Source organism: Haliotis asinina, chromosome 11 (assembly GCF_037392515.1).
Source record: "Haliotis asinina isolate JCU_RB_2024 chromosome 11, JCU_Hal_asi_v2, whole genome shotgun sequence".
In the NCBI taxonomy this organism is placed as follows: Eukaryota; Metazoa; Mollusca; class Gastropoda; order Lepetellida; family Haliotidae; genus Haliotis; species Haliotis asinina.
This window is the reverse complement of record NC_090290.1, coordinates 6,446,587-6,473,237: the sequence shown is the minus strand read 5'-3', so window position 1 is coordinate 6,473,237 and position 26,651 is coordinate 6,446,587. Positions and strand designations below refer to the sequence as shown.

At 40.4% G+C, this 26,651-nt stretch overlaps 2 protein-coding genes across 2 annotated transcripts in view; one reads left to right on the top strand and one right to left on the bottom strand.

Moving 5' to 3' along the window:
• Positions 1 to 3,989, top strand: part of LOC137255273 (ras-related protein Ral-A-like) — a 52,946-nt gene extending 48,957 nt beyond the window's left edge. The window contains exon 5 of the mRNA XM_067792725.1: positions 2,435 to 3,989. Within this exon, the coding sequence (XP_067648826.1) occupies positions 2,435 to 2,551 (117 nt within the window). The 3' untranslated portion in view covers positions 2,552 to 3,989. The remainder of the gene's footprint in view (positions 1 to 2,434) is intronic.
• Positions 3,990 to 10,605: 6,616 nt separating this feature from the next.
• On the bottom strand, positions 10,606 to 13,411 carry LOC137256190 (progranulin-like). The gene is made up of 2 exons (XM_067793907.1): positions 12,945 to 13,411; positions 10,606 to 12,081 (listed from the first exon to the last, which is right to left on the bottom strand). The coding sequence occupies exons 1-2, from the start codon at positions 12,951 to 12,953 to the stop codon at positions 11,008 to 11,010; spliced, it is 1,083 nt and encodes a 360-aa protein (XP_067650008.1). The 5' UTR covers positions 12,954 to 13,411; the 3' UTR covers positions 10,606 to 11,007.
• Positions 13,412 to 26,651: the final 13,240 nt, after the last annotated feature.

The window sequence follows — 26,651 nt, the reverse complement described above, 5'->3', positions numbered from 1 at the left end:
CTTTTTTTCAAGGAGATTTTTCAGTTTACTTGTATGCTGGAGGACAAGGAACTATACAGACAAGAAATTATGGATAACAATTGATCTATTTTACTGTATTAATTAACAGTGTTTTTGCATTGTTCTTAGTGGCCCTTTGTTGACCACTCCCTGCTTGGCATCTGTATAGAAACTCTTTAATGCCCTATGACAAAGAATTTGTTCTCCATAATTGTTTTGTCTAGTTTGTTGTCTTTTAAGTTATGAATATGGAATAATTTATACTGGGGAAGGATACTTTGCTGAGTTAGTTATAGTAATATGGTTTAACTGAGTGTCTCACCTTCTTAGATACTTTACTGAGTTAGTTGTTATAAATTGGTATAAGGGAATGTTTTACCTTCTTAGAGGAGTAAATGCTGTAAAGATTTTTGTGGGAACAGCTTTCAGTCATCAGAATTTTCACAATTTGCCATGAAGAGTTGTGTCCCTTGTGTGGTCAAGGCATTGTGGCCAGTTTGTGATTTTGTTTGTTTCACTGAAGTGGTAAATGTCTCGAACCTAGGTGATATACTGTCTATATTTCTGATGTTAATTATAAGCAACAAATAATTTTTGGGGTTTTTTTTATTTAATTTTTCTATAGAATTTACAACGAAATTGGTTGATGAAATATTCTAATCTCATTAGATCTGTTTCTAATGTTATTTTGAATAATTTTAATTATAACGTGTAGGAGTAGGTAGTTGTCAGTACACAGCAAAACAGTTATCTATTTGTCCAAGAGGTTTTTATTTGGTAATGAATAACCTTAGACACTAAATCTTTTAAGCCTAAAGCCTTGAATGTTTGTCTTGGTTCTAGAATTATCAGTTCATCTTCAATCTCGATCTGTTGAATAACGCGCAATGATATTGATTGACAGGTTGAAAAAAGCCATTTGTGGTCAATAGCAATTACCCTTGAGCCAACATTCAAGGTCTTGCAGTCAGGGAGACTGTTTCTGATCCAAGTCTTTGCCGAATGTCTTCGTATATTGAATTTCATGGTTCCCAAGAAGCCTCACTTAACACTTTCCATGAAAATATGGCCTTTGATTCTGGACCTGAACTGGGAAGTCCAAATTGAATTGACTTTCACCTTTATGAGCCATTGACTACTTTGTATTTGTCTCTGAAAAAATGTTACACTGTAATTAGAGGGAAGCAACCCCATCATTAAACCACCAGCCAGCAACACTGGCTTTGATCTCCACCTGCTGCACATCTGTTGCACTTGCACACACTTGCAATGTATGTAGGAACTGTTATGTATTATTCTTTCTCAACAATTGAACCATTTATCTGTTTCACCTACTTTCCATATGTTATTTTGGTATGCCATTGTGGACTGCTAAAAGGTTGTTCTGTGAAATATTATAATGTGATTACTTTGTGTGAATGTGTTCAATGTTGAATTTCTACTATGAAGAATATTAACAGAATAATATCACCTTTATGATATATGCTCATCTTCCAGTAATAATACAATATTATATTTTCTTGAAGACTGTTGATTGCAAATTTCTTATTTCAGGAGTCACGAGAAAATTACCTTTTTGAAATGTTTTTGTAATCTCTAGTCTAGTAAATGGTAGGGTCAGTGTTCATTTTCATCATTGTACTGACATAAGATCATCACTTTGTTACTGACATAAATCATCACTTTGTACTGACATAAGGTTATCACTTTGCAATGATATAAGGTCATCACATTATACTGACATATGGTCATCATCACACTGTACTTAATTTGTAGTCTTGTAATTTGTACAAATGTTCTCCTGTGATACAAAGTAAATATATTGTGATTATTGATCATTTTCCCAAATTTTCTTTAGAATGGCATATTTGGTTTGGAAAATGTTGTTTAATATGACGTGTGTCATATAAGTATTAAAACAACCAGAAAAAGGTTACTATGCATGTAATTGCACATTAACATGCAAGTTTGCTTTAAAGAATTCACATCATATTTAAGCAGGTGCTTGGTGGAGTTAGTAGAAAGTAATTCTACTTCTACATTGATTCTTCATCAACTTAGATCGATATTTTGCAACATACTCTCAATATATTTCTGCATTTGTTATTGGAAGTGTATTAGCCCTTGAAGATCCAATATTGAATTGGCCTGTGGCAATCCAAGCTTGTTGTAAGAGGCCGCTAACTGATTTGAGTGGCCTGGCTTGCTGACCTTGATGCATGTCATTGTATCCCTGGCAATGCTGAAGATGTCATGACCAGACAATCCAGTGACAAATATGTGATACAATGGCAAGCATCTACCGTGTCTGACCACCCAGTCCTGTTATTGTCCTCCTATGATAAGCTTGAGGGATTTTGCTGGGTATTTATGGTTCATAAAAGAAGCATTTGTAAATCTCCTTAGTGATTAATTTTTACTTTTTATGTTTCAGGTATTCTATGATTTGATGAGAGAGATTCGCTCACGGAAGATGGAAGCAAGTCGACAGAATAATGGCAAACAGAAGAAAAAGAAAGACAGTCGCAAAAAGAAATGTGTAATTTTGTAACAAACACCCCTCGTTATAACTCTCCCAAACTGTGCAAAGACATCTCCACATCAAGGCCCTAGCTAGGGGCTCGGAAATCAGCCACACTTCTCCAGCCAAGCTGACTGGACAGAGTTAGAGAAAGACTTAGGATGGATGTCACCAGTTGGCAGATGTCCTAGGACTGTCTCTAAACAAGGCACTTATTCACAGACAGAGTCACCTTTTCAGGAACAGTTTCTTAACATTTGGAAACAACGATGTGTTTCGATATTTAGAGAAATGCCGAGGGGTCTTTGGAAACAGCATGTCATGATTTCAGCTAACATGCTTGTTTTCATAATGTATCAACAAAATTTGATAGTAAGATCCAGATATTTTCAGGTTTGAAATTGTTACATTTGTTTTTGTGTGTTGATAATTACCAATTAACGAATAGAAAGATGGAAAGAAAAATGTGAAGAACATTTTATATGCTTCATTGTATATGATAGGACCAAAAGTGTACTTTTCAATATCAAATGTACGCAACCTATTGAATCATCGTGCTGCTTGCATGGAATGCAATGTATGGCTTGTAGTGTAAGGGAGGTAACTCTCCATGCAGAGCTGCTACCAGTCACAGCGACAAGGCTTTTGAAATCCTTCAACACAGAATTTAAATTTTTAACTCATTTTTGCAAATCAAATGCCATTTGTAAATCTACTTGTACAGATATTCTTGTATTGAATTATGTGTGCCATTTTGAGACTGAAACTCAAATGATGCACACTTATTCCACAATATCACTGTAGAAATTTCAGTCTCGGTTTCAGCTTCATGATGTTTTAGTTGCATGGACAGCCTTGTTGTATTGAATAAAAATGTCACATGTCTGTAGATTGTCATGAGAAATATTCAGAAAACATGTCTTAGTTGACCCTTTAAATAGATTGATTTACTACACTGTTGAATTCATGATTAGTATAATCTTGTAAGTTTTGTCTCTTTGTTGTCAGTGAGCATCGGGCAAAGGCATCCAGTGACAATAGAGGGACAGTGGGGTAGCAAAGTGGTTAAGGCGTTCGCTTGTCACGCTGAATACCCAAGTTCGATTCCCCTCATGGGTACAATGTGTGAAGCCCATTTCTGGTGTCCCTGCTGTGACATTGTTGGAATATTGCTTAAAGCACACGAAACAAAACTCACTCACAGATAATAGAGATTTTCACACTTTAATCAGCAGTCCTTCCTGAAGTTGTCTGTGATTCTGTTGAAAACAATCACATCAGCACTGACATATGTATGAAAGCCAAGAACTCATTTTCATTGCTTCAATGAAAAGTTTTAAGATTTTGATGTCCAGAGATTTCTATACAGTTGACAACCTCAAAACCCTTTCATGACAGTCACAACTTTAATATGATCTAACTGATTAGATTTTATGCTACTCTAAAGAAGTGAAAAGTGAAAAAAAAAGAGTATTTAAAAGTTAATCTGTAAAAGCTCATGGGCATTCGTGATTTTCTTTAATTTGTTTTGAGTAATATATTTGTAGTCTTCACCTACACACTATGCTAAGATGTGCGCTTCTGTTTCTTGAGGGTAATACAATCTGATGTACGCCTCTTTGTACCAGTGTCACCCAAGCCAGATGATGAATGACGCTGTTACACAAAGGCATACATGAGACCATTGTTACCTGTAGGAGAAGCCTGTTTATCTTACTGCCATGTTAATTATACAAAATGTCATTTCAGTTTATTTTGAAGATGGCTAGGGACTATATGACATGTAAAGAAATGGTGTCTGCTTCTCTAGTGGATTTGAAACATCAGTGAAACATATTCTGACAAGTTTAAAGCTGCTATAAAAATGATTAATTATGTTTATGTTGAGTGTGCAAATGATTCAGTGTATGAAATAGTTTAAATAAGGCAATGGAAGTTGGTAAAATGAAAGAGTACACAGTGAACTGAAAACAGCTAATCAACTCCATGCACTGTACGTGTTGCGGCCTGATTGCCAGTGATACAGCTCAGCAGAGCGTTTGGTTGTAACCGTGGCAGCAGGTAATATTATTTCTCCTGGGAGGGGTGACACAGAAACTTGTCAAAGCGTCATTGGCCAAAGAAATTTAAATATTTTACGTGAAGGTAAAATACAGTTTTAAGAACGATCTCTGAACTCTCACCAGATCTCTTTTACAGTAAGACAGACATAACACATCTGATTGTCACAAGCAAATGTTTGCCAGAATTTCAAGCGTAATATCTCTTGCTTTGAGAGCAAGTTTCTTCAATCAGCAATAGTGTTACATTCTAGTATCTTGCTGACAGTAAGGTATACTTAAGGTGACATTTCAAATTCAGAATACATTCATCCTGAGATTTTTGTAATTATTCCTATGGAGGAGGTTTTAAAGGGATCAATTTTGAAGCTTTTCTCCAATTTGGGCGCTTTGTGTAGCCTAGCGATGAATGAGCTGATTGATAATGCTGAAGAACAGGGATCTGTTCCCATGGGTGCAACATGTCCACTGTTGGTGGTTGACTGTCTGTTGTGGCTGGAGTTGATTGTTTTTATGCTGCACACATATTCCCGTCAACAGAGATCGATGGATGTGAGGAACAGTGCAAGTGAGTGTTTTTGTAGATGATGCATTCGAAACTAAAATGTTCAAAAACATTTACCCTGTCAGGTTCCATAAATGTTTCCTCACAGACATGACTTTCAGTTTCAACAGTTGAGTCATGGTGCGGATTGTCACAAGGCTGAAGCTTTGAGATGAGTCATGTCATGCTTTAGAACTTTCCTGTTTGCTTGAGGCAGCCTTGTCCCAAATATAACCAAAGTTGTATTTGATTATTTGCGTATTATTTCTTTTTATGTATTATTTAGTAAAAAGATTTCATAATGCACACAAGTTGGGAGGATGCTTTTGTCGAATCTTCAAATTTCACAATGGTCCGATAGTCAGAGACAACTGAATTGTACTATGGAAAATTGAAAATATAGTGAAGGGAGTCTTCATTCACTTGTGGTATTTCAAAGGCTCTAATTCCAAACGTTTTTGCTAAATTGATGTTAAATCAAACCTCACAGCATTTTTTCAGTGTTATGATTTTGGGTTTTTTTTATCCTGCGGCAAAAAGCTTAGAATGTTCATATGTCCCAATAATGAATTGTTTGACACAAGTGATAATAAGTAATCTGATGTTTAATCTACAGAAGCTCTTGGAAACAGGTCTGGAAACATGACGTCACTTTGCCCTGTAGGTTCTGTCTTCAGAAATAAATAATTCTTAGTGGAAAGAGATAGTTCAATTTGACTGTGATTTGGAATATGATCTGCTGAGACCTTAAGTGGACATTTCACCTTGTATTAAATGTTATTTATTAGGCTGGTGTAAATTTCACTATTAATAATAGACTAGCAACTTGTACCAATTGTATTTAGATCAATGCTCATTTTGTATGTACTCCTGTAGGCCTTCCTGTTAGCATGCTATTGATAGGAGATAAGCCTTGTTTTACTGTTCTCAAGCAACCATCCTTGATCATGCAAGTTTTGTTATTGGTTGTTGTTATGCTAAGCACCCAGGACCAATTCAGCATGGCAGCACTAGCGAAATCTCTCCTGTTTGGCAACTTCAGGTGGAATTTCTTCCGCCAATCTGAGTAATTTTGATTGGATTGCTTTTTCTAGTGCTGTGCCATTTCAGTTGGCCCATTTCAGTCCGAGCTGTGGTAGTGAATGGTCAAGAATATATTCAGAAGAATGGAGGTTAGAACACGGAAGAATCAGTGGTGGCGAGGAACTGTTTCATGGGGCTGCTCAGAGTTGTCTCCCCTGTAGCCAGAATGATAGTCAATGCTAAATGAAAGTAGACAGCACAACCAGATTGTACATTCTGCCAGGAGAATAAATTGGAGTAGTTCATCCAAAAGTAGAAAACAATCTCAGGTGGCGGATGATATTATTTTGCAAGTCAGTATTTTATGTGACAGGCTTATTGAAGATATTTGAAGTAGTTAGTCTATTATTGGTTTGAAAGACAAAATCGTCATGTGGCCATATGTGACGTGACACCACACATACATGCCCAAGGTATAAAAGTCATTTCCAGTTTCCTTAAAAAATCACTTGGACTTGTTTAGAATCAACTTTTGACTAACAGTATTATGTTGTGAGAATGATATAAAATATTGTAATATAAAAATATTAGGTAAATGTTACAAAATGAAAGATATAAACATCTCATGCAAAATGACACTGTACATTTTTCCTTCATAAAGAAGTGAAGTTTTGAAGAGATTAGGTGGTGGACCAGGGCATTTATTATGTTGAATATGGTATAGTAGAGTATAGAGCTGATGATGAAGCATTTCAATCCTTTACTGAGCATCGTGTGAGGTTTCAGCATTGTCCAAGGTTTCAGCGGTGTATGGAGCTACTGAAGCATTCATCAAACCATGTACTGAAACCGGGTCCTAGATGACCCACAAATACTGAGCAGCAGAGAGTTTGAGTATCTGCGTTGAATCACGTGATTAATCAGGGTGACTCTCCTTGTCCTTGTGTGAAGATGTCAGGACATTCTGTATGATCAGCATTTTGATGTTCGGATTTTTCTACAATGGTGCTATGTCATCGTGCTTTTTACCTGATAACAATGTTAGTACATTACGTTTTGAGTCAAGTGAATATCTTTCCATCTGGACTGTATATTGCAACTGGTTCCAGTTGTTGAGGTTTGTGAGATGCAGGTAGGAAAAGTCATGAATCCTTGGTTTTGATTCTGTTAGAAGGGTCTGAGTGGTACAGAAAATTTTGGTCTATTTTCATTATTTAGGGATCCAATATGGCTGCAAGGTCACTCAAACACACAGAGACAAAATGTCTGTTCTCTTGAGTTGCAGTCAAGGGAGGCAACTAAAATAAAACAGGGTCAAAATTCCATGTTTTATGAGTATTAGTCAATTGCTGTTATAATTATTTGCTAATCCATTGTGCTCAGTGTACAGATGAATTGTATGCTCCTATAAATGTACAGTCAAATTTTGTGTACCCTGCTTCATGCTTTTGTACACTTGCTTTATTCGCCACTTTTTCAGCCAACATGTCTGTGATGTTTCGGCACTGGTATTCAGTTATTTACGATAAAGTAATTATTACATGTTTATCCCTCTGTGCTTCACTGACCAAAGGGAAAGATGGTGGGGTGGTCTACTTGAGTAGGTGGTTGCTTCTCATGCCATAGACATGTGTTCAATTCCCTACATGGTTGCAAGTGTGAAGCCCATTTTTGGTGCCCTCTGCAGAGATATTTGCTGGATTATTGCTGAAAATGATGTAAAACCATACTCGCTCACTACCCAACCTACTGCTTCACATCTGTATGATGTCCACAGTTATCGCTAGGTGAATAAAATAGAAAACAAATCTAAGGATTCACATTGCACATTACCTGCATAAATGCTCTGACAAACTGATCTGTCCACAACTGAACAAAGACCTAGGGCACTTGTAGTGCTGTGGTTCTTTTGTACAAGAACACCTGTACCAATAGTAATACTAAACACTGTAAGTCACATTTGACAATTTTGTCAGCTGAAATATTTGAAAAACCAAATTGTTCCTGCATTTTTTAAAAATAGAGGTGAATGCATAAATACCTCTTTAATGCAGCATTTTCCTTTTTGTACATTGGTTTCTAAACTTGACAATTTTCTGTACTACAGTTAATACTCGTGAGCTTTTGTGTCTTTTAATACTGAAGATACCTGAAATCAAAGCGAGTCATGGTGATTCCTGTTATTTTAGATGTTGGGAAACATTCTTAAACTTACAGCTCTGTGTGCTCTCTTGATGATTTATATTGTTGATAAAAACAATTCTAAATGTCTTTAGTTTATGAGCAGAACTTATCTATTCTATGAGTTATGGGATGGACTAATGTTAAGTATTGTCACTTTCCTCTCTGGTTTGTCACTGACCACTGGTTTGTCTTGCACTGGCCAGATTAATCATTTTGACATGAGCTAGAACATTGCTGAATTTTAAAAACCAGCAACAAACAAAATTTAAAACTGTTCCTATGCCACAATTTAGGGGCAAAATTTTGATGCTTACAGAAAACCAGTAAATTGTTCAGGGCGGATTAGGGTAGCTGGGTGGTTAAGGCATTTGCTTTGGAGAAAGCCTGGGTTCAGTTAACCAGATGGGAGCCAGTATGTGCAGTACTGCTCTGGCAGTCGATGATGACTGTCTGCTCCAGATTCAATTATTTATAAACTGCCACCATGTAGCCGGAAAACTGCTGATTGTGGCGCTAAACAGTAAACAAATATACTTCTCCTTCCTGTGAAGTATAATATGTTGAACTTCATAACAGAACAGATTTCATATCGGGTTGTAGTAAATAGTTCTCATTTCATTTTGGAGGAATGACACACACAGTTCTGAATATGTATGCAAACTGTCTTTTCAAATTGAAATTCCAGTCAAGATTGCATGATTTCTTTGTCCAGTGCTACTAGAGAGTTCTCATTGAGGAGTTCAGTGAGTGTTGTATTCATGATTAATATCCATAGTCAGTGTAGAATATTTTGTGGAAGGATTTCAGTTTGAAGAGACAGCACATGTTGACAAGGAGACCTGGGCTCCTTGTTGAGGGAATTAGATGTTACATTTGGTCAATTATGCCATTTGTTTTATACAACTTTTAACATTTGTTTGTCAACTGAAACTGTTTCTATTTAAACATGTATCAATTATTGCCTTTGTCAATGCCCAGTAATTTCATTAAATACTGCATCTTTTTTCATGCTTGTTTTGTTCTTTTCCTTTCGATTCCCCACTTGGGTACATTGCATGAAACCGATTTCAAGTGTCCCGGATGTGATATTGCTGTAATATTGGTAAACAACGTTCAGCTACTCACTTGCGCACACATGCATGCACACATGCATGCACACATGCATGCACCAAACCTCCCACCCACGCCACTGGTCATCTCCCACCCACGCCACTGGTCATCTCCCTGAGAATTCCATTCAAGCTCATTTGTCAGGTGCAAGAAGTATGTCATTTCATTTTTCAAGGTACTCGATCCGTGAATGTCCCGTGAAGGTTCCTCGCGGGTTAGTTACCACGTGAGGAAGGAAGGGGTCGCCTTGTGGTTAAAAATGCAATTTCGCCCGATTATCAGTTTTCCATTACTTACGTGTAGCCATGTCAGATGAAATTCATAATGTTGTGGGGAACATGTCCAAGAAATCTCTCGGTTGGTATTCCGTCTTGAACGCAAACCTATTTTAGGGGTGGTGTCCTGGAACGTGCCAACTTGACAAAGTTATTCATTTCCTGATATCCGATTCTTAACCGCTACATACTGTTTCTCCTTCAGTTGAGGCTTTAGCATACACATTAACACTATTGCGTACGTTATTGAATGTGTGAAGCGACATCTTTGATCTTCATGTAATGTAATCTAAATAACGAACAGTCTGCCACTAGCATTTCATTACTAAAATGTTGGTAGCAGTATAAAGGTTAAAGCGTTCACTCTTCGCGCCGCCATGCACCTTGAGTATAAAGCGGTCTAAAACTCAGCTCACTCTACCAATCTCGCCGGAGACCCTGTTTAGACTCCACTCGTGAAATATAACCAGGTATTTCTGGTATTTCTTTTGTTTGCTCGCAGAATGAATCATTAAGCTTGCAAGAGGAAACGCTGATGTTCATTTGATAGTTCAGAGACATCTTTATGGTTCTTTCTTCACAGCATGGTGCTTGAGAGACCAGTCCAGGATGAGTCCATTCTGGTGTCCCCACCGTGATATTGCTGGAATATTGCTAAAAGCGACGTAAAACACAACTCACTCATTCTAACCCAGGTTTCCTACACCCATGTTAATTATTTTCATTAACGAGGTTAACGCTCGAGGCTTATATCACGCAAGGCTTTCGTCAAGCTTAACACGCTGTATCACTTGTATAACAGTAATACAACTGGAAACATGTTCAAAGCGGTGCCATGTCCACTGAACCCGGAGGTGTCACTGAACAAACAAAATTACATAAGAACAATACATTTAAAAAGGATTTTATTCAGTTTGTTTCACCCTACAACATTGTATAAGAAAAAGTGATCCCTTTGGAATGAACCGCAAGATGAAGCTACGACGGACAGCGGACATGGACTCCTAAGATATATGGGCTGGATGGGTGGAGTAGCAGTCGGGGTAACTGAGATGAAAAGACACAAAAGTCAGGCGACGCCAGTTTGGAGAAAACCGTCTTTGGCTATTTTATGTGAATAAGTGCTTCACATGGTGTACAGTGTACAGTAAACCTGTTTAGAACTGGTATAACATAGTTTTTATGTTTTTGGATTTTTTTATATTTGTTTTGTTTGCTCGCAGAATGAATCATGATGCTTGCAAGAGGAAAGGCTGATGTTCATTTGACAGTTCTATGACAGAAGCTGTTTTATGGTTCTTTCTTCTCAGCATGATGCTTGAGAGACCAGTCCAGGATGACTCCATTCTTTGCGCACGATCCCTTGGATTGGTCACACGTATAACCATTCGGGCAGCAGTGGCGTCCGTCCTGGCAACACGTAGCATTCTGGTACGGACAGCACCCCCAGTCTCCACTGGGCAACTTACAGCAGGTCTGTTTCTCGGTACAGTACGCGGAAGGACTGCAGGGCACCAACCCATCACCAACTGAAGTTCCAGAATCAGTTTGTGTTCCTGTTCCAAATCCTGAGCCTGCTCGTTTTGCCGCCCGAAATCCGGATCTTGCTTTACTTCCGGGTCTGGTTCTAACTCTGACTTGTTGATTGAAGAAGAACACGGCAGCTGAGGATGTCGCTCCCTTTTCAGAGTCAGATGATGCGGATGTAGCAAATGAAGGTGATACACACTGGTTATTCACGCAGTGGGACCCAGCTCTGCAGCAGTGGAGGCCGTTAATGCAGCATGATGCATGAGGCCATGGGCAGCATCTCGAACCGAGAGGGGAACGACAGGTTGTCTGCTGAAGTGCACAAAACCCAGCTTCGTCTTGAGTAGTGTATTGTAACATGGCTACACTGTCGTCGCCTAATGACGGCAGTCCATCGCTGTCTTGTACGTCACCTGTGATTTGCCTCTTTTTCTGGTCTCCATCTTTGAGAGTTGATCGAAGGACGTCCATGCGAACTGAGTCTTTTCCCGTGGATCCTCTGTTGTCGATTCGTGCCTTGTTATAGTTTGCCTGTTTCTCAGCAGAAGCCTTTGAGAGTAAGGGCGTCAGAGATGGATGACAGGTATTTGGTATGGCGCCACAGGTCGATCCCAACGGGCAACAAAAGAAGCCAACAGACATTTTACAGCAGGTGTACATGTCTGGGCAGACGTATTTTGCGTCGCATCTGATGAAACCTGGAGTGCTGCTTTGAGTGAGGACTTCATTCTGTTTCGATTTCTCTAGAAATTCCAGCAGCGAGGATAACCAGGAAATCTGACCAGATCCTTCTGCCACCACGGCCACCGTAACCAGCACCGACAACGACTTCACCTGTGGACAAATACAACGATAGTTCTTTGTGTGCGATATCGAATTCTACAGCTAATATCTATTAACCATATAGCATAAACTGCTCTACAAAACTGCATATTATTGGATTATTCGGGTTAATATTGTGTTGTGCTATTAAGTTGTGGCATCGTGATGAGGGGCATACACATTTATTTATCCTACCTCATGTGAGGATGTCAGTCTCTGATTGGTTCACATGACCTTGAACAAATTACCACGCATGCACAGTGCACATCGCCCAACAATATAATTCCTTGCGAGGTAGAATACATCATCCCTACCCCGCCCCATGGAGAAGAATAAAACAAAATATGCACTCGCGGTAGTCAGTGAACCTTGAACACGTAGTGAGGATCGACTAGTCACCATGTTAGTAAAATATATGACTGAATTTCAGTTTGTTTTAACGTTGTATTTACATAATAAGATGTGTATACATTCGGCAAGATAATTTAGTTGTAGCATTCGGGGTTTACTGGGTTTTGTGCGTCTCGGTGGAGAAAGCCTAACACAAGAAGCAAAAATCCGTATAACCTTCATCACAACGCCACAACTTCTGATGTGCGCCCTGGATGGAAAAAAAAATTGCTAATTTCTTTTCCCGAAAAATAGAATGTGTGACTCCACTTTGTGAGACCAAAAAGCTTTAGAGCCGTGACGAGAAAGATAATCTGTCTCTTATTAAAAAGGAGAGACGCAGTTCGTAGTCGTTCATTACCGCTAAATGCGAAAGGTATTGTGCGAATAAATCCAGGATCTTGACACGATCAAGGGAGGCAACTTTAAATCTGGACATTGTATACGACGACAGTTATCGCTGGTACAAATCAAGTTCAACTCACCAGAAACATCTTCGCGGATCCCAGAACCAGCGCCGCGCTGTGACGTTTGCCACTTTGTCGTCCTTTTATACCCGCTGTGACCTTCCTCTCACACTCAACAATGTCCTGTCAAGCCGTATTTTGTTCCTTGTGCTGAAATGTTTCCTCACCCAATTGTCTTGGTTTACACTTCCTGCTATTCTTCCATTGTAGGTGTTTGTGCACGTGGACCACTTAACAGATTAAGTAGGCAATGGAGGTGGTTTGACATTTTCCTGATATCAAAAAGTTTGCAAAACATCTTCACCCGAAAACCAGTGTTCTGTTCGTGGGCCTCCTTTCAAAAAGCTCTAAGATGATCGTAAGTCACTAAGGTAGCCTTAGTGCAGTGTTAAAGAATGTGAGTTAAGGTTAACCTTAGTAAAGGTTGCTTCATGAAAGGAGACCCTGATGGGTACAAGGTCGTGATCCTGCTGAAATGTGATAACCGCAACATAAAAAACATCACTCACTAATCCATGCAAGCCATAATCTCACATTGATGATACTATGGTGCGCTAACGCAGTGTAAGCCCGTGAACACCAGTGTATGTCTAACCCAACATTTGACCTTTCATACTGTGAATAATGCTATTAGATTTACATCTGTTATCTCACATTAAAGTAAGCAGATTAAATTTGTGAAAATTCACATATACGTTTTTTTTGGACAGTATGTATAGATATCACGTGACCTACATACGCTATCTCTCTTAATATTTCTCTTCAACTTAAAACGTACAGCTCGAACTGAGTTTGAAACTGACAAACGCAAAGCCTGAAACAGCTAGTGTGGACATCCTCACCATGCCTTTGAAATACGGAAAATATGTTTGGTACAATTAGTTTAGTTTTGTTTATGAAAGTAAAACCGCCAGGTTGAGATATTTATAGTGATTTTTTGTGTAAATCGGATACCATGCTGATAGGGAAGAAAACACTTTTAACACTGATACAATGACGAGCAAAATAAACTACCCAAAAGACGTTACGGTAGATACGGGAGTAGATTGTCGGACCTAATGCACGTTCAATTCAACGCAGGAGATAAACACAGGGTTTTTTATAACCTAGACGGCTCACTGAAAGAAGGAATATGTAATTAAACGCAACAACACCCAGCAACAGCCCAAAACACAACTAAGGTCTTCCCTGATACCACGTGTTTTCTACGTACTAAAAAACAAAGACATAAAGTGACAAAGGAAAATTCCTTAAATGTTTTCCAGTTTTCGTCACAGCTTTATATAGCAATGTGGGAGGAAACCTCAGAATAAAGAAAGGAACACTGTCATGCAGTGGTGTTACCTTATTTGTTTCCCTCAGTATACATGCAAGTCGACTTGTCCCCTATAATATAACCGACATGAGACACCAGCATGCCACTGTTTGACTGACATGTGACAGTGAGGCAGATGACTGTGACACCAATATGTCACTCTGTGACTGACATGTGACTGTATGACTATGAGCTAGATATGTGACTGTGACATCAACACGTAACTGTGTGACTTACATGTGACTGTGTGGTCAACATATGACTGTGACACCGACATGTGAACGTGAAACCGACGTGTGATTGTGACACCTAACATGTGACTGTAAAACCAACATGTCACTGACATGTCACTGAGAGAGCAACATATGGCCGTGCAGCGAGCATGTGACTGTGGGGCTGTCATGTTACAGTGATACCGACTTCTGACTGTTTCACACTTGTGACTTCAGACCCACATGCGACAGTGCAGCGGACATGTGACTGTTTTGAGGACATGCGACGATGTGGTGGACATATGACTGTGAGAGATAGATTAGCGACTGTGAAACCGACATGTGCCTTTGTGACATTTAGAAAGTGGTCAAATGTTATATTTGGGATTACTCTCAGGTGAGGCACCCAATCGCCAGCACACAAAGTCAGCCGTCCAACCCTGTGATGCCACTTTACTAAGAAAGTGTAATCCCAAATATGACATATATTACATTTGACCACTTTCCAAATGGCAATGTGTAATTATGGTGGAGACACATGGGAACGTATACCCTGGAGATAACGAGGATGTCACAAGGTGCGCTTAGGAGACACTTTCCACCATGTACATTTCCAATAATGTCTTTACTGAACACGTGTCATAATGCACAAGCTGAACATGAACATAGTTCTAGGGTTGTTTAACCTTTTCTAGGGTTGTTTAATCTTTTCTAGGGTTGTTTAACCTTTCTAGGGCTGTTTAACCTTTTCCTAGGTGTAAAGCTGTTTAAACGGCCATTACTACCATAAGTTCCCACAAACGATTGCGTCTTTATGTTATACAGTGGATGCTGTCTATACCGGCACTCATGGGACTGAAGAAATAATCCGGTTTAGACAAAGAGATTGAGTGTTGAGCTGATGGTAAATGTACAAGCCATGGATGGGGATGAAATTTTTTGCCGGTGTTGACAACTTGCCGGATTGGACAGATACCTGTTTTGACAGATACCTGTTTTGAATATCAACAGTGCCGGAAAGTATGGCCACATGGCAACGCCAGCAATCTGAATGTCACACAGATCTCAAATAGCAGTTGTTGTGAGGGACATCGGAATGGGCTCCACACATTGCACGCTTGTGGTGAATCGAACCCGGGTCTTCGGTGTGACGAGCGAACGCTTTCACCACTTGACTACCTCTCCACCAGTTGAATGTTTCTGGGTAGTTTCAGCAGATACTGATGTGGTCGTCAGTGGTGGTTCGTACAATCACAACGGGCTGAGGGGTAGCCTAGTGGTTCAAGCGTTCTCTCGTCACGGTGAATGTTCGATTCCCTACATGGACCACAATATGCGAAGCCCATTTCTGATGTCCCCCTCCGTGATGTTACTGGAATATTGCTAAACGCGGCGTAAAACGAAAATCACGCCATAATGAAATTTGTTCTCCAGTATGCTTGCCTCCTTCGCAGCTGGTGAAAATGAGACCATAGCCTGCGAGATTTTGTTTGAAGTAAGTACTTGGCATGTGCATGTCAGTATGCATTTGATCGTTTGATCGCCTGTTTGGACCTACTTTTGAAATTGCTCTTGGATTTAGGTGGTGCATAATTGTACGACATAATAGACAGAGACAGGGTACTGTGTGTACTGTCCAGCAAAGGTGTTCATGACAAGATCTTTAGGCTTTTAAGAAACATATGTAATAATGTTTCTTAAAAGCCTAAAGATCTACCCCGGATCCATAATAATAATTGTTTGGATTACACACGGTTTTGGCGACATAGATGTATTCATTGCAACGCTACAGTGACGATGCAAGGATATCTGTTCCCAAACTTGGAGTAGTTCTTTTCTAAAAGTTAATTCATCGCACAAGTCAGTTTTAGAACAGAAGCGCATATAACTACGTTGTACACTCATGGAGAAATTATGCAAATTTCGTTGCTTATCGCACAAACTGGGTGCCCAGCTGTTGTGTTTCAATAAAACCATTGCGGATGATACTTCAGCCTCCTGAAGCAGTGTTAAATAAAACAGATCTAAGGAGCACTTCCCCCTCCCCAACCGTAACCATCTCTGCATGAGGAAATAATATGATTACAAATGCAACTATCTCAGATTACGTGTCCTTTTGCTTAACAAGCAATAATATGTAATATTCATGAGGAAATTAATTTGAATAATAAGGAAATATTATACTGGGGGTTCGACTCCGATATGGGTGCACTGTATGAACTGGTGTTCTTTGCTCTGATGTCTCAGAATTATTCCCAAAAGCGACGTAAAACTAATTTTGCTCAAATAACCTGATAACAAACGGCACACAACGAGATTCCATTTCAGTCCCATGCAAATATTTAAATGTGCTTCTTTTTACAGCAGGGAGTGCAAATGTGCTCCTTTGGCTTTTACGATAGACGTCCATGGGTGTGGCGTGTGTGTCTGCATGCGTACTTGTGTTCCTGCGTGCATTTGTGTGAGTTCTTGTCTATGCATGTGTGTGCGTGTCCATGTGCATGCATGAGTGCACGTGTCTCCCTGGCCGTATCATACATGGTCACGATGTGAGATAATACCTGATGGTAAGGGCCGATATTGATGATGTCGGCGCAGAGGCAGTAACATATGATCCAGTGAGTAGGTTTTACGATGCCAGCTATATGCAGGCGGTCTGTAAATAATAGAGTCTGGACCAGACAGTCCTGTGATCAACAACATGAGCATCGATCTGCGCAATTGGGAGCCGATAGCATTTGACAACCAAGTCAGCGAGTCTGACCACCCGATCCCGTTAGTCGACAAGCATAGTCGCAAGCACTATTCTACCCCGGATCCAGTAAAACGTGTCCGTTTAGAATCTATGGTGTCTCAGGAGGGGAGCATTATAAAATCATTCTGGGCTAGTGCAATCACGCATACACTTACACCGGCCACGACACAAAGACACAAGCACATGACTGAGTGATATAATCTTATGTGAGCACGCATTGTACCCAAGTGATGAATCCAAGAAACTACCCCACGGGCCGATATAATCTTGAATTCAGTAATACAGCCCACCAAAGAAAGCAAAATGTCTGATAATAACGACGCCTTTCTCATGCTGTAACTTGACTCCAGCTATGAAATATGATCTCCTCGAGCTTTCCTGCATGCCAGATCGTAAGTTTTCCTTGACATTTACTATTTTAACGTCATTCTTTCTAGAAATAACATTTCTAAAGGTAAAGCTTCCGTACAGTTTCCTGTCGATGCCCGCTCCAGCGGTTTTATTAGACTTCGGGAAGTTGTAAGTCGTTCACGCAGGCTCTTGATTTTCACTCGGCTGATTACACCATAAGATATGGCATGTGGGGCTTTGGGGAGTCTCGTAAGTCTTCCCCCTGGCAGGAAGTGTTCACATTTTAATGGGTTTTTTTGGGGTTTGGTTTTTGTTTCATTTGTGTGCACTCGCTAACAGTGAGTGACGTCATGTTTCAGTCACCCCCTATGCTGGTTGCAAGGTCGTCAAAATTGAATGGTAGGTAGACGGGGAGTGACAGTGGTGATTGCATGTCATTCTGTCGAGGTTGATTCTGATCATTAGGAGTGATTGAGTTTAGTTTCACGCCACCTTCAGCAATATTCCAGCTAGATGGCGGCGGTCTGTAAATGATCGAGTCTGGACTAGATAATCCGGTGATCAACTGTATGAGTATCGACCTGTGCCATTGGGAACCGATGACGTTTGTCAACAAAGTGAGCCTGCCGTAGCACTGCCACTTGGAAAATATCATCAAGAAGAAGTTTATTGCAGTTTAGGAGTCCGGCTCATAGACAGAAAAGAAAGAAAAACATCATCAAGATCAAGAGCATTATTCCAGCTTTGATAGCCATGTAAGTAATGCATTTATAATGTACTTATTATTGTGATCACCAACAGAGTGGTTTTTAAGATATGCTTGTTCTGAGTATGAAGGATTTAACATTAGAGAAGCACACAGTCTTGATGTGTAACGCATGCAGCCTGAAACCCTTCGAAGCGCCTGTAAAATATATCGCTGAGACCAATCAACACCAGAATGAAGGAACATCAGACCTCAGTCAGGAAACTCGACCAGAAATCGGCCATCTCTGAACACATTCTCAAGAACCCTGAACACTCAATTCGATGGGAGGACACTAGGATACTATCTACCAACAACAACAACTGGCGCCAAAGGAAACTGCAAGAGGCCATCGAGATCCGGAGACAGAAACCAGCCATCAACCGCGACCAAGGAGTGTACCTACCAAGTGCCTGGGACTTATTGAAAAATTAATCTCATCTACCTGTGTACATTCTATCTATGTAATTCATGTATAGCCTATCTACCCAGTACATACTTGTGTTTGTACATCACCAACCCTCATGTAACATGCTCACCCCCTATCGTGTGTTATGTACATCATCCTATCATGCGTAATGTATCACCATTGGCTTCCATCCTTATCCCCAATCATGTTATGTAAACATATCCAATCAACTGTAATGCATTACCATTGGCTTCCATCATTGTTATCTTAACTATCGGCTTCCTATCAGTGCTTGTTTATACTAGCTTTCGTTAACTCATTCCACTTGTTACTTTGTTATTGTTTTACCTGTACATATAAATACACCTCTGTATCCCTTTCCCAATCACCTGATGAAGGAGTAAGCATTAACTCCGAAACGTTGTGTTCTCTCATAAAGAAGTTGATATCCATAAAAATCTTCATTCTTATATCTGTGAACCTGTGAACCGAAGTGAGATCATGGAGCTCCTGTGCATCAGTGTGCACGTTTCCCGCTGGTGAGAATTGTTTGTCTAAAGCTTGATGATTTGTTGTTTAACGCCACACTCAGCAATACTGTAAACAGCTATATGGCGTGAGCCTGCATCTATGCAATCGTACATATGTCGACTAGCCTGACCACACCCGATTCCTTCAGCCGTCGACAGCGATGCATATATCTGATTCTGTCGAATATCTATCGATGTCGACCGAAAATGAAATCATCAGTCCTACGTAAACTGATCTATGGTGGTTACGAGAGATATAGTATTCCCAGAAATTATTGAGAATCATGTAACTGATTACGTTTATTAACTTCTGGCGTTTTACTTACATAAACATGTTAAAACATCATCCTTTTACAGTCTCAGTCTTGTTTTAGTACTTTGTTAGACCTCCTCGCTCAGCAATGCATGCCTGAATACGCCTAGGCACACTACCCATCAAAGTTTGTAGGTAATCGTGTGACAGGGTATCCCAATATTGGACCACCTCGGCCTTCATATCTTCAATATTTCTCAGTCCCTTTTGGTTTATTCTGTCCTTCATGACTCCCCACACATTCTCAATTTGGTTTAGGTCTGGGCTGTAACTGGGCCAGTCTAAAACTTGAACATTTTCGCCCGACAACCACTGTTTTGTGTAGCGCGCAGTGTGTTTTGGGTCATTATCATGCTGGAAAATCCAATCATCTTCATACAATGTTTGTGCTGTCGGAAGAAGGTGACCATTTAGAATGTCAACGTATCTTTCTTTTGTCAAGTTTCCCGTGAAAACACACAATGGCGTCACTCCGCGAGCCGATATGCCACCCCACATGTGAAACTTCGGGCTATGTTTTGGTCGCTGGTAGATAGGTTTGACAGTATCTTTGGTCCAAATTTTCACACAATTAGGGAAAAGCCAAACAGAACTTTCATCCGAAAAGAAAACATTATCCCAATCTTGATTTTCATGAGCCCGACACCAGTTTAAAAGTTTTACCTTTTGTGCATCTTTCATCAACGGCGAGGGAATTCCACGTTTTTTCACCCAATTAAGTCTCTGTAATTCCTGCCTAACTGTTTCATTGCATACCTGAGGACTTCCTCTGCTAATCATTTCATTTCTGATGTTCTCAACACTTTTCAATTTGCCCCTACTCACAATCTGCCCAAGTCTTCGGCGATCCACAACACTGAATTTCCTAGGCCGCCCTGCCCCTGCTTTGTGCTCTATCCCGGTTCCTGTTTGAATATTCTTCAAAGTTCTGTATACTGTAGACAGAGGAATACCATGTCTACAAGCTAACACTTTAGCATCAGCCTCACCCCTTTCAAAATCATCTAGAATGAGCTTTCTTTTCTCTCTTGCTGTAAATTCTGCCATGTCAACACAGGAAGCCGTCTGCTCAGACAAGGGAGATAACTCTTGACGTAATGAGCTGCCTTCTAAACCTTCAAGAGTTGTCTCCCTTATTTAGTATGCTTAGTGCATAGTGAAAGCCCTTTTTCCAATCTTAGCATCATTAGATAAAAACAAAGATTTTCTCAATAATTTCTGGGAACACTGTAAGTTGTTTGTGTACACAAACAAGAGCGAATGTGTTTGAAGCGCTCGAGCCCAACGTCAACACGCGTCATTTTATTTTCCGAACGTGACCGCCCTTTGGCTCTTCGTTGAAACAAGCAACTTCTGTGGCTACGATTCTGACAATTTTAAAGAATGGAAATTGTGATCTGTTTTTTTTTAAAAAAATGATAACTAACAGGAGAAATTAGTGAAAGCAATACTGATTTCATACATGGTTAAATTGATAATTCCCAGCTCACAAACTTGTGAACAAAGACTTGTTTGGTGTTTAATGTCACTAGGTGTTGGTCAGACTGAGAAATGTTGCTGATCGCGTGACCTCCTTCACTGGGGGTGTTTGACTCCGCGTGTGGCATCAATCATCAGATGTTCTGGCGCAGTGTCCACTATTTCGCACAGGACAATGGTGATGGCAGCAGAACTGTGGAACAACGGACACTTCTGTTCTTTCTATTCACACAATCTGAACAATGGACTGGCCACCCAATACCATGACTGAGTGAGAAGACAATCCAGTGACCAACAGCATGAGCATCGATCTGTACAATTAGGAATCGATGACATGTGTCAACCAAGTCAGCGAGCCTGACCTCCCGATCCCGTTAGACGCCTCTTGCGACAGGCGTGGGTTAGTGAAGATCAGTTGTAACCTGGATCTTCAAGGGTATATCCATGAAGAGACTGACAACCTATCCCTATGAAGAGGCCACTCAGTACCCTTGAGACCCGTGAAGGTCACGGGGTAGAATAGGCCTTCAGCAACCCATGCTTGCCATAAAAGGCGACTATGCATGTCGTAAGAGGCGGCTAACGGGATCGAGTGGTCAGGCTCGCTGACTTGGTTGACACATGTCATCGGTTCCCAATTGCGCAGATCGATGCTCATGTTTTTGATCACTGGATTGTCTGGTCCAGACTCAATTATTTACAGACCGCCGCCATATAGCTGGAATATTGCTGAGTGCGGCGTAAAACCAAACTCACTCACTCAGTACCCTTGAACACTGGCAGACTACAATCCAGAAAAAATATTTAAACTGAAAAATAGGTCCAATGTGCGTCAAGAAATAGGAATGCACTGACTGAAAACTGTTATCAACTGTATTCACTATATTTATGGTGGAGTTCTACAAATAGAAATATTTAGGGTGACTGAATGATTTAAAAATGAATAAATTAAGAATCAAAACATTGATCTGATACCCTCTGACATTTTAGCACAGGATTAGCTCAAACCTGAGTTTTGTCCCATGTGGGTTGCCACCGGTTTCAATGATCATGGGGAATTTTTACTAAAATCGATGTATCTTGGCACCTTCTTTTCGTGACTCGAATGTATTATTAGATTCGAGTTGGAGTCTGGCCATTTGGGACTTTATCTGTTTGGGGGCTCATTCACTTCCTGATTGGATAAGTCGAGGCTAATCTAATGATCCTCCCGTGTACGACTGCACTGCAAGATGCGCTCATAAATATCTTATTGCGACTCAGCATGTGATCTGTGCCGCAGAAACTGTAGTTTAGTTATGTGGGCCGTCAAAAAAGAAGTTGATCGCAGGTGACTTGTGAATAGTGAGTGAGTTTAGTTTTACAGCGCACTCAGCAATATTCCAGCTACATGGCGGAGGTCTGTAAATAATCGAGCAGACAATCCAGTGACCAACAGCATGATCATCGATCTGCACAATTAGGAATCGATGACATGTGTCAACCAGGTCAGCGAGCCTGACCACCCGATTCCGTTAGTCGCCTCTTACGACAAGCATAGTCGCCACTCACTCACTCACTCACTCACTCACTCACTCACTCACTCACTCACTCACTCACTCACTCACTCACTCACTCACTCACTCACTTAAAGCAGTGCGAGGCCATTGCGTCAGTTTACTCGTGTGTGTGTGTGTTTGTGTTTGTGTTTGTGTGTGTGTGTGCGTGCGCGCGCGCTCTCAACAATATTACAGTTACAATCTAGTGACCAACAGCATGAGCATCGATCTACTCAGCTCGGATACAGTGACACCACTAGTCAGCGAGCCTATTTAATTTCGTCCAAGCAATTATTACAAAACACCATGATCAGCAATATCCAACTGTAGCTAAACATATAAAACAGAATCAGAAGAAAAACCAAAAACAAACAACAGTGGTTGATACTATAAGCAAGGAGGGCAAATGTTTTCAGCGGGAATCCAGTGGAGGAATGTACCTTTAGATCTTTTATGATATATACAGAGGGGAAAAAATAAGGGATCAGGTAAAAGTACAAATGTTCCTCACCCCTTTCCAGGTTTCTTCATAAGCTTTGTATCACACTGGTTTCATTTGGTCTCATTTCTTTCCTCAGTATATGTCTCTCAAATTGCTCTGGTTGTTAAGCTGAGCATTAAGAAGATTTTTCGTTCTCAACCAAGTCCAAGAACAAAAAAAGGAGGTCGGGAATATTTCATTGTCAAAAGAAAAAAAAGTGCTCTCAAGAGGTAAACCTCATTTTTTGGATTCCAGTGAAGACCGACAAAATCTATTCCTGTCGCAAGAATCAAACGGTCATATGTGGTATCATGTTGCATGTCATCATCTATACGTCATCACAATAGTTGCTCCTGATATCAAACTCGTCTTGCAAACTTTTGGTTATTCATAGACCCTAATCACATAGCTGAAAAATAGCTGGGTGTGACGTTAAAGCAGAACAAATGAAAAAAGAACCCATTTATCATCAATTCTTAACCTTGAAATTTCAACCTTCCGGTTTCTGTTGGAATGGTACCTCTTGTATTAACTATACATAGTTTGAACATTTGACCACCAGTACAACTGCGCTAGGTTAATTACACCAGCCGTCTCCAAAGAAACAAGACATAAATGGCGAAATGAGTAATATATACGACAGGCACTCGCTCATACTAAACAAATTGAATTATTTTCGAACAGAGACTATCCACGTATCCAATTTGGGAAGGCCTGAGTATCGTTAGATGTCTTGCTGCAAACAAATGTCTGTTTAAAGAGGTTGTTTTCATACTTGTGCGTTTCATGTTACTTCCATTTTGGTGATACAGGAATCCAACATGCCGTGACAGATTAAATTTTCCAACGCAAGGATATCGACACAGATGCCCACAGAAGATACAGATTCTAAGTGACAACTGGATCTTTCTTTATGGCACGTTTGTGTGGGGAGTGAGTGATTGAATACGGGTTTACTCCGCTCTAAGCAAGATTTTTGCAATATCACGACGGGAGACACCAGAAATGAGCTTCAAACGTTGTGTCCATGTGGGGGAATCGAACCTTGGTCTTCGGTGTTACGAGAGAACTCATTAACCAAAGGTCTACACCACAGCCCATTTTTCGGGATGGAACGCCATGGCGCCATAATTCCTAATTATATAGCCTACACCTGTATGTAATGGTATTGTTCTGTTCCAGCACTGGTAGATTCGAGAATATACTCGATCGATTGGCTAATAAAGACTTGTGGCTGAGATTAACGTCCAATCGTTTCCCTTACGAATGTTTCATGTTTTTGTTGCACAATGCTAATAGATACTTATGCTAAACGTTCAATTGTTTCCTATGCCAGTATCCAATGTGTTAGCTACGCCATGTCTCTAGATACTTGTATTGAACGTTCAGTTGTTTCTCGTGCCAGAATATATTGATCTATTATGCAGTTGTTCCCATGGCAATGTTGAACGTTTTGATTTGACACACGGTGAGACAGCCATTTAGTTCGGGCTCATGATACTAAACTTTCATTCTAACTGGTGATACGGTCTGCCACATGATAATTGAGATTATCGCAATTATCAGTTGTATTCTGGGACAATGATATATAACTCACACAGTCAAGATGGTAATTCTTTTCCTAGGGTCTAAAGAAGAAAACTAAGCCAGGCAATTAAAGGTAAATCCATTATTAGAAGTAAACAGGAAAAAAACCCAATTGCTGAGGGATATTCGAAGTAGAGCTGAGGGAGAATATTACGTCTCGGGGGATATAACACCTGTAACCCGGTTACACACCAAAATCATGTTTGTATTTCATATGCAGTGTTTAGAGATACTTTTGTTGAATGTGTTGTCATGGCTGTGTTGAACATATCCCGTCAAGGTAAAAATACAGAGAAAATGACTGGGCGACCGCATTCAAGAAGACAGGTCATTTTCTCTCTGTTGCGCAAACCTACTTGCGCTACAGTGTGCCTTTGATTCCGTACACAGTATTTACCGACTCTTGTCCAGTTCCCAAGTTCCAAAACGACTCGTAGCTCCGAATAGCGTATGGTCGTGTACTCCAAACACCTCACAAACTCGCACAAAGGGCCATTTTAGGCAGTTACTCTCTTAGGAGCAATCCAAGATATATTCGCACAAGCGCTCATGCATGGTCGCTTCAATACATGGACGTTAGTGTATAAAAGCAACAAGTGGTTCTTGTGAGTTCGTTCCATTTTAACCGGTTGTCATATCAACCACAACCCGCGAAACTTTCGATGTCAAACTGATTTTAGTCATACATTACGAGAAATGATAGATTACTTTGTGCTATCATTTTATAAATAAAAGAACAGCCATTCGTCTTCGCGACAATATTAATAACACAGATATCCCGCAACGTGATAGAGAGATTCACGCTGTCTGCAATGACGGAGGAAATTAGATAACTAGCATGACGCTCCCTACAGCCTGTTGCCATGAAGTGACATTTCCATGACGATGGGTGTTAAATATTTAATGGATCAACATGAACCCTACCAGATCAAAATGGAAATATCATCGATGATGTTGATATGAATAAAACAGGTCAGAGCAATGCTACATAACAGACGGCTATGTTGATGGTGTAGGGTCAGTCTGACATATCCAATTTCTCACACCGCCCACGTGACCTTTTGCCGTATATAGATTTCATAGACGTCTCGGTGGAATCAGCTTTTTGAAGGCTTGGAAGACTGCTTTGAAAGACTTTCAGAGCTTCAGAATGGTGAGGTAAGAGTCTCTGAAGCAAACACAGACTGGGAATATTCCCCCACAAGCACTGTTTATGAAGAGTACGTTCTGGTGCAGTAAAGTGAGTGAGTGAGTGAGTGAGTGAGTTTAGTTTTACGTCGCACTCAGCAATATTCCAGCTATATGGCAGCGGTCTGTAAATAATCGAGTCTGGACCAGACAATCCAGTGGTCAAAACATGAGCATCGATCTGCGCAGTTGGGAACCGATGACATGTGTCAACCAAGCCAGCGAGCCTGACCACCCGATCCCGTTAGTTGCCTCTTACGACAAGCTGAGTCGCCATTTATGGCAAGCATGGGTTGCTGAAGGCCAATTCTACCACGGGACCTTCACGGGTGGTGCAGTAAAGACATAATGTGCTACTGGTAGCTGTCTAAGCACACTCTTACACTGGGTCTAACAAAACTTAGGTGATTGACCAGTCAGAGCACAGCTTACCAGCTTAGCGTTTTTGGCAATATTCAAGGATGTCAGCTTGCAGAAATATTTTTCGTTTGTAAGAGATCATGGCCAGTGACCGGTGTATTTTGTAAGTCCCACCAAACCCTAAACAGTAGCCGTTGTCTGATTGGTTAAATCCGTTAGCCGTCTCGCTTTTGATTGGACGGCCATTGGTCACCCAAAGGTTACCTGACGAGACCTCTTACTACGTTTTGTTAGACCCAGTGCAGGATAACGCTGCGGCTAAATTTACGTAGTCTGCTGCTCGTATGCAGTTTCAGTTCAGGTGCAATTCAGGTGCGTTAAAGGTATAGTTCAGGTGCCATACGGGTTACGTTCAGGTGCGTTACAGGTATATGTATAAGAGGATACATTTTCGAAACTCTC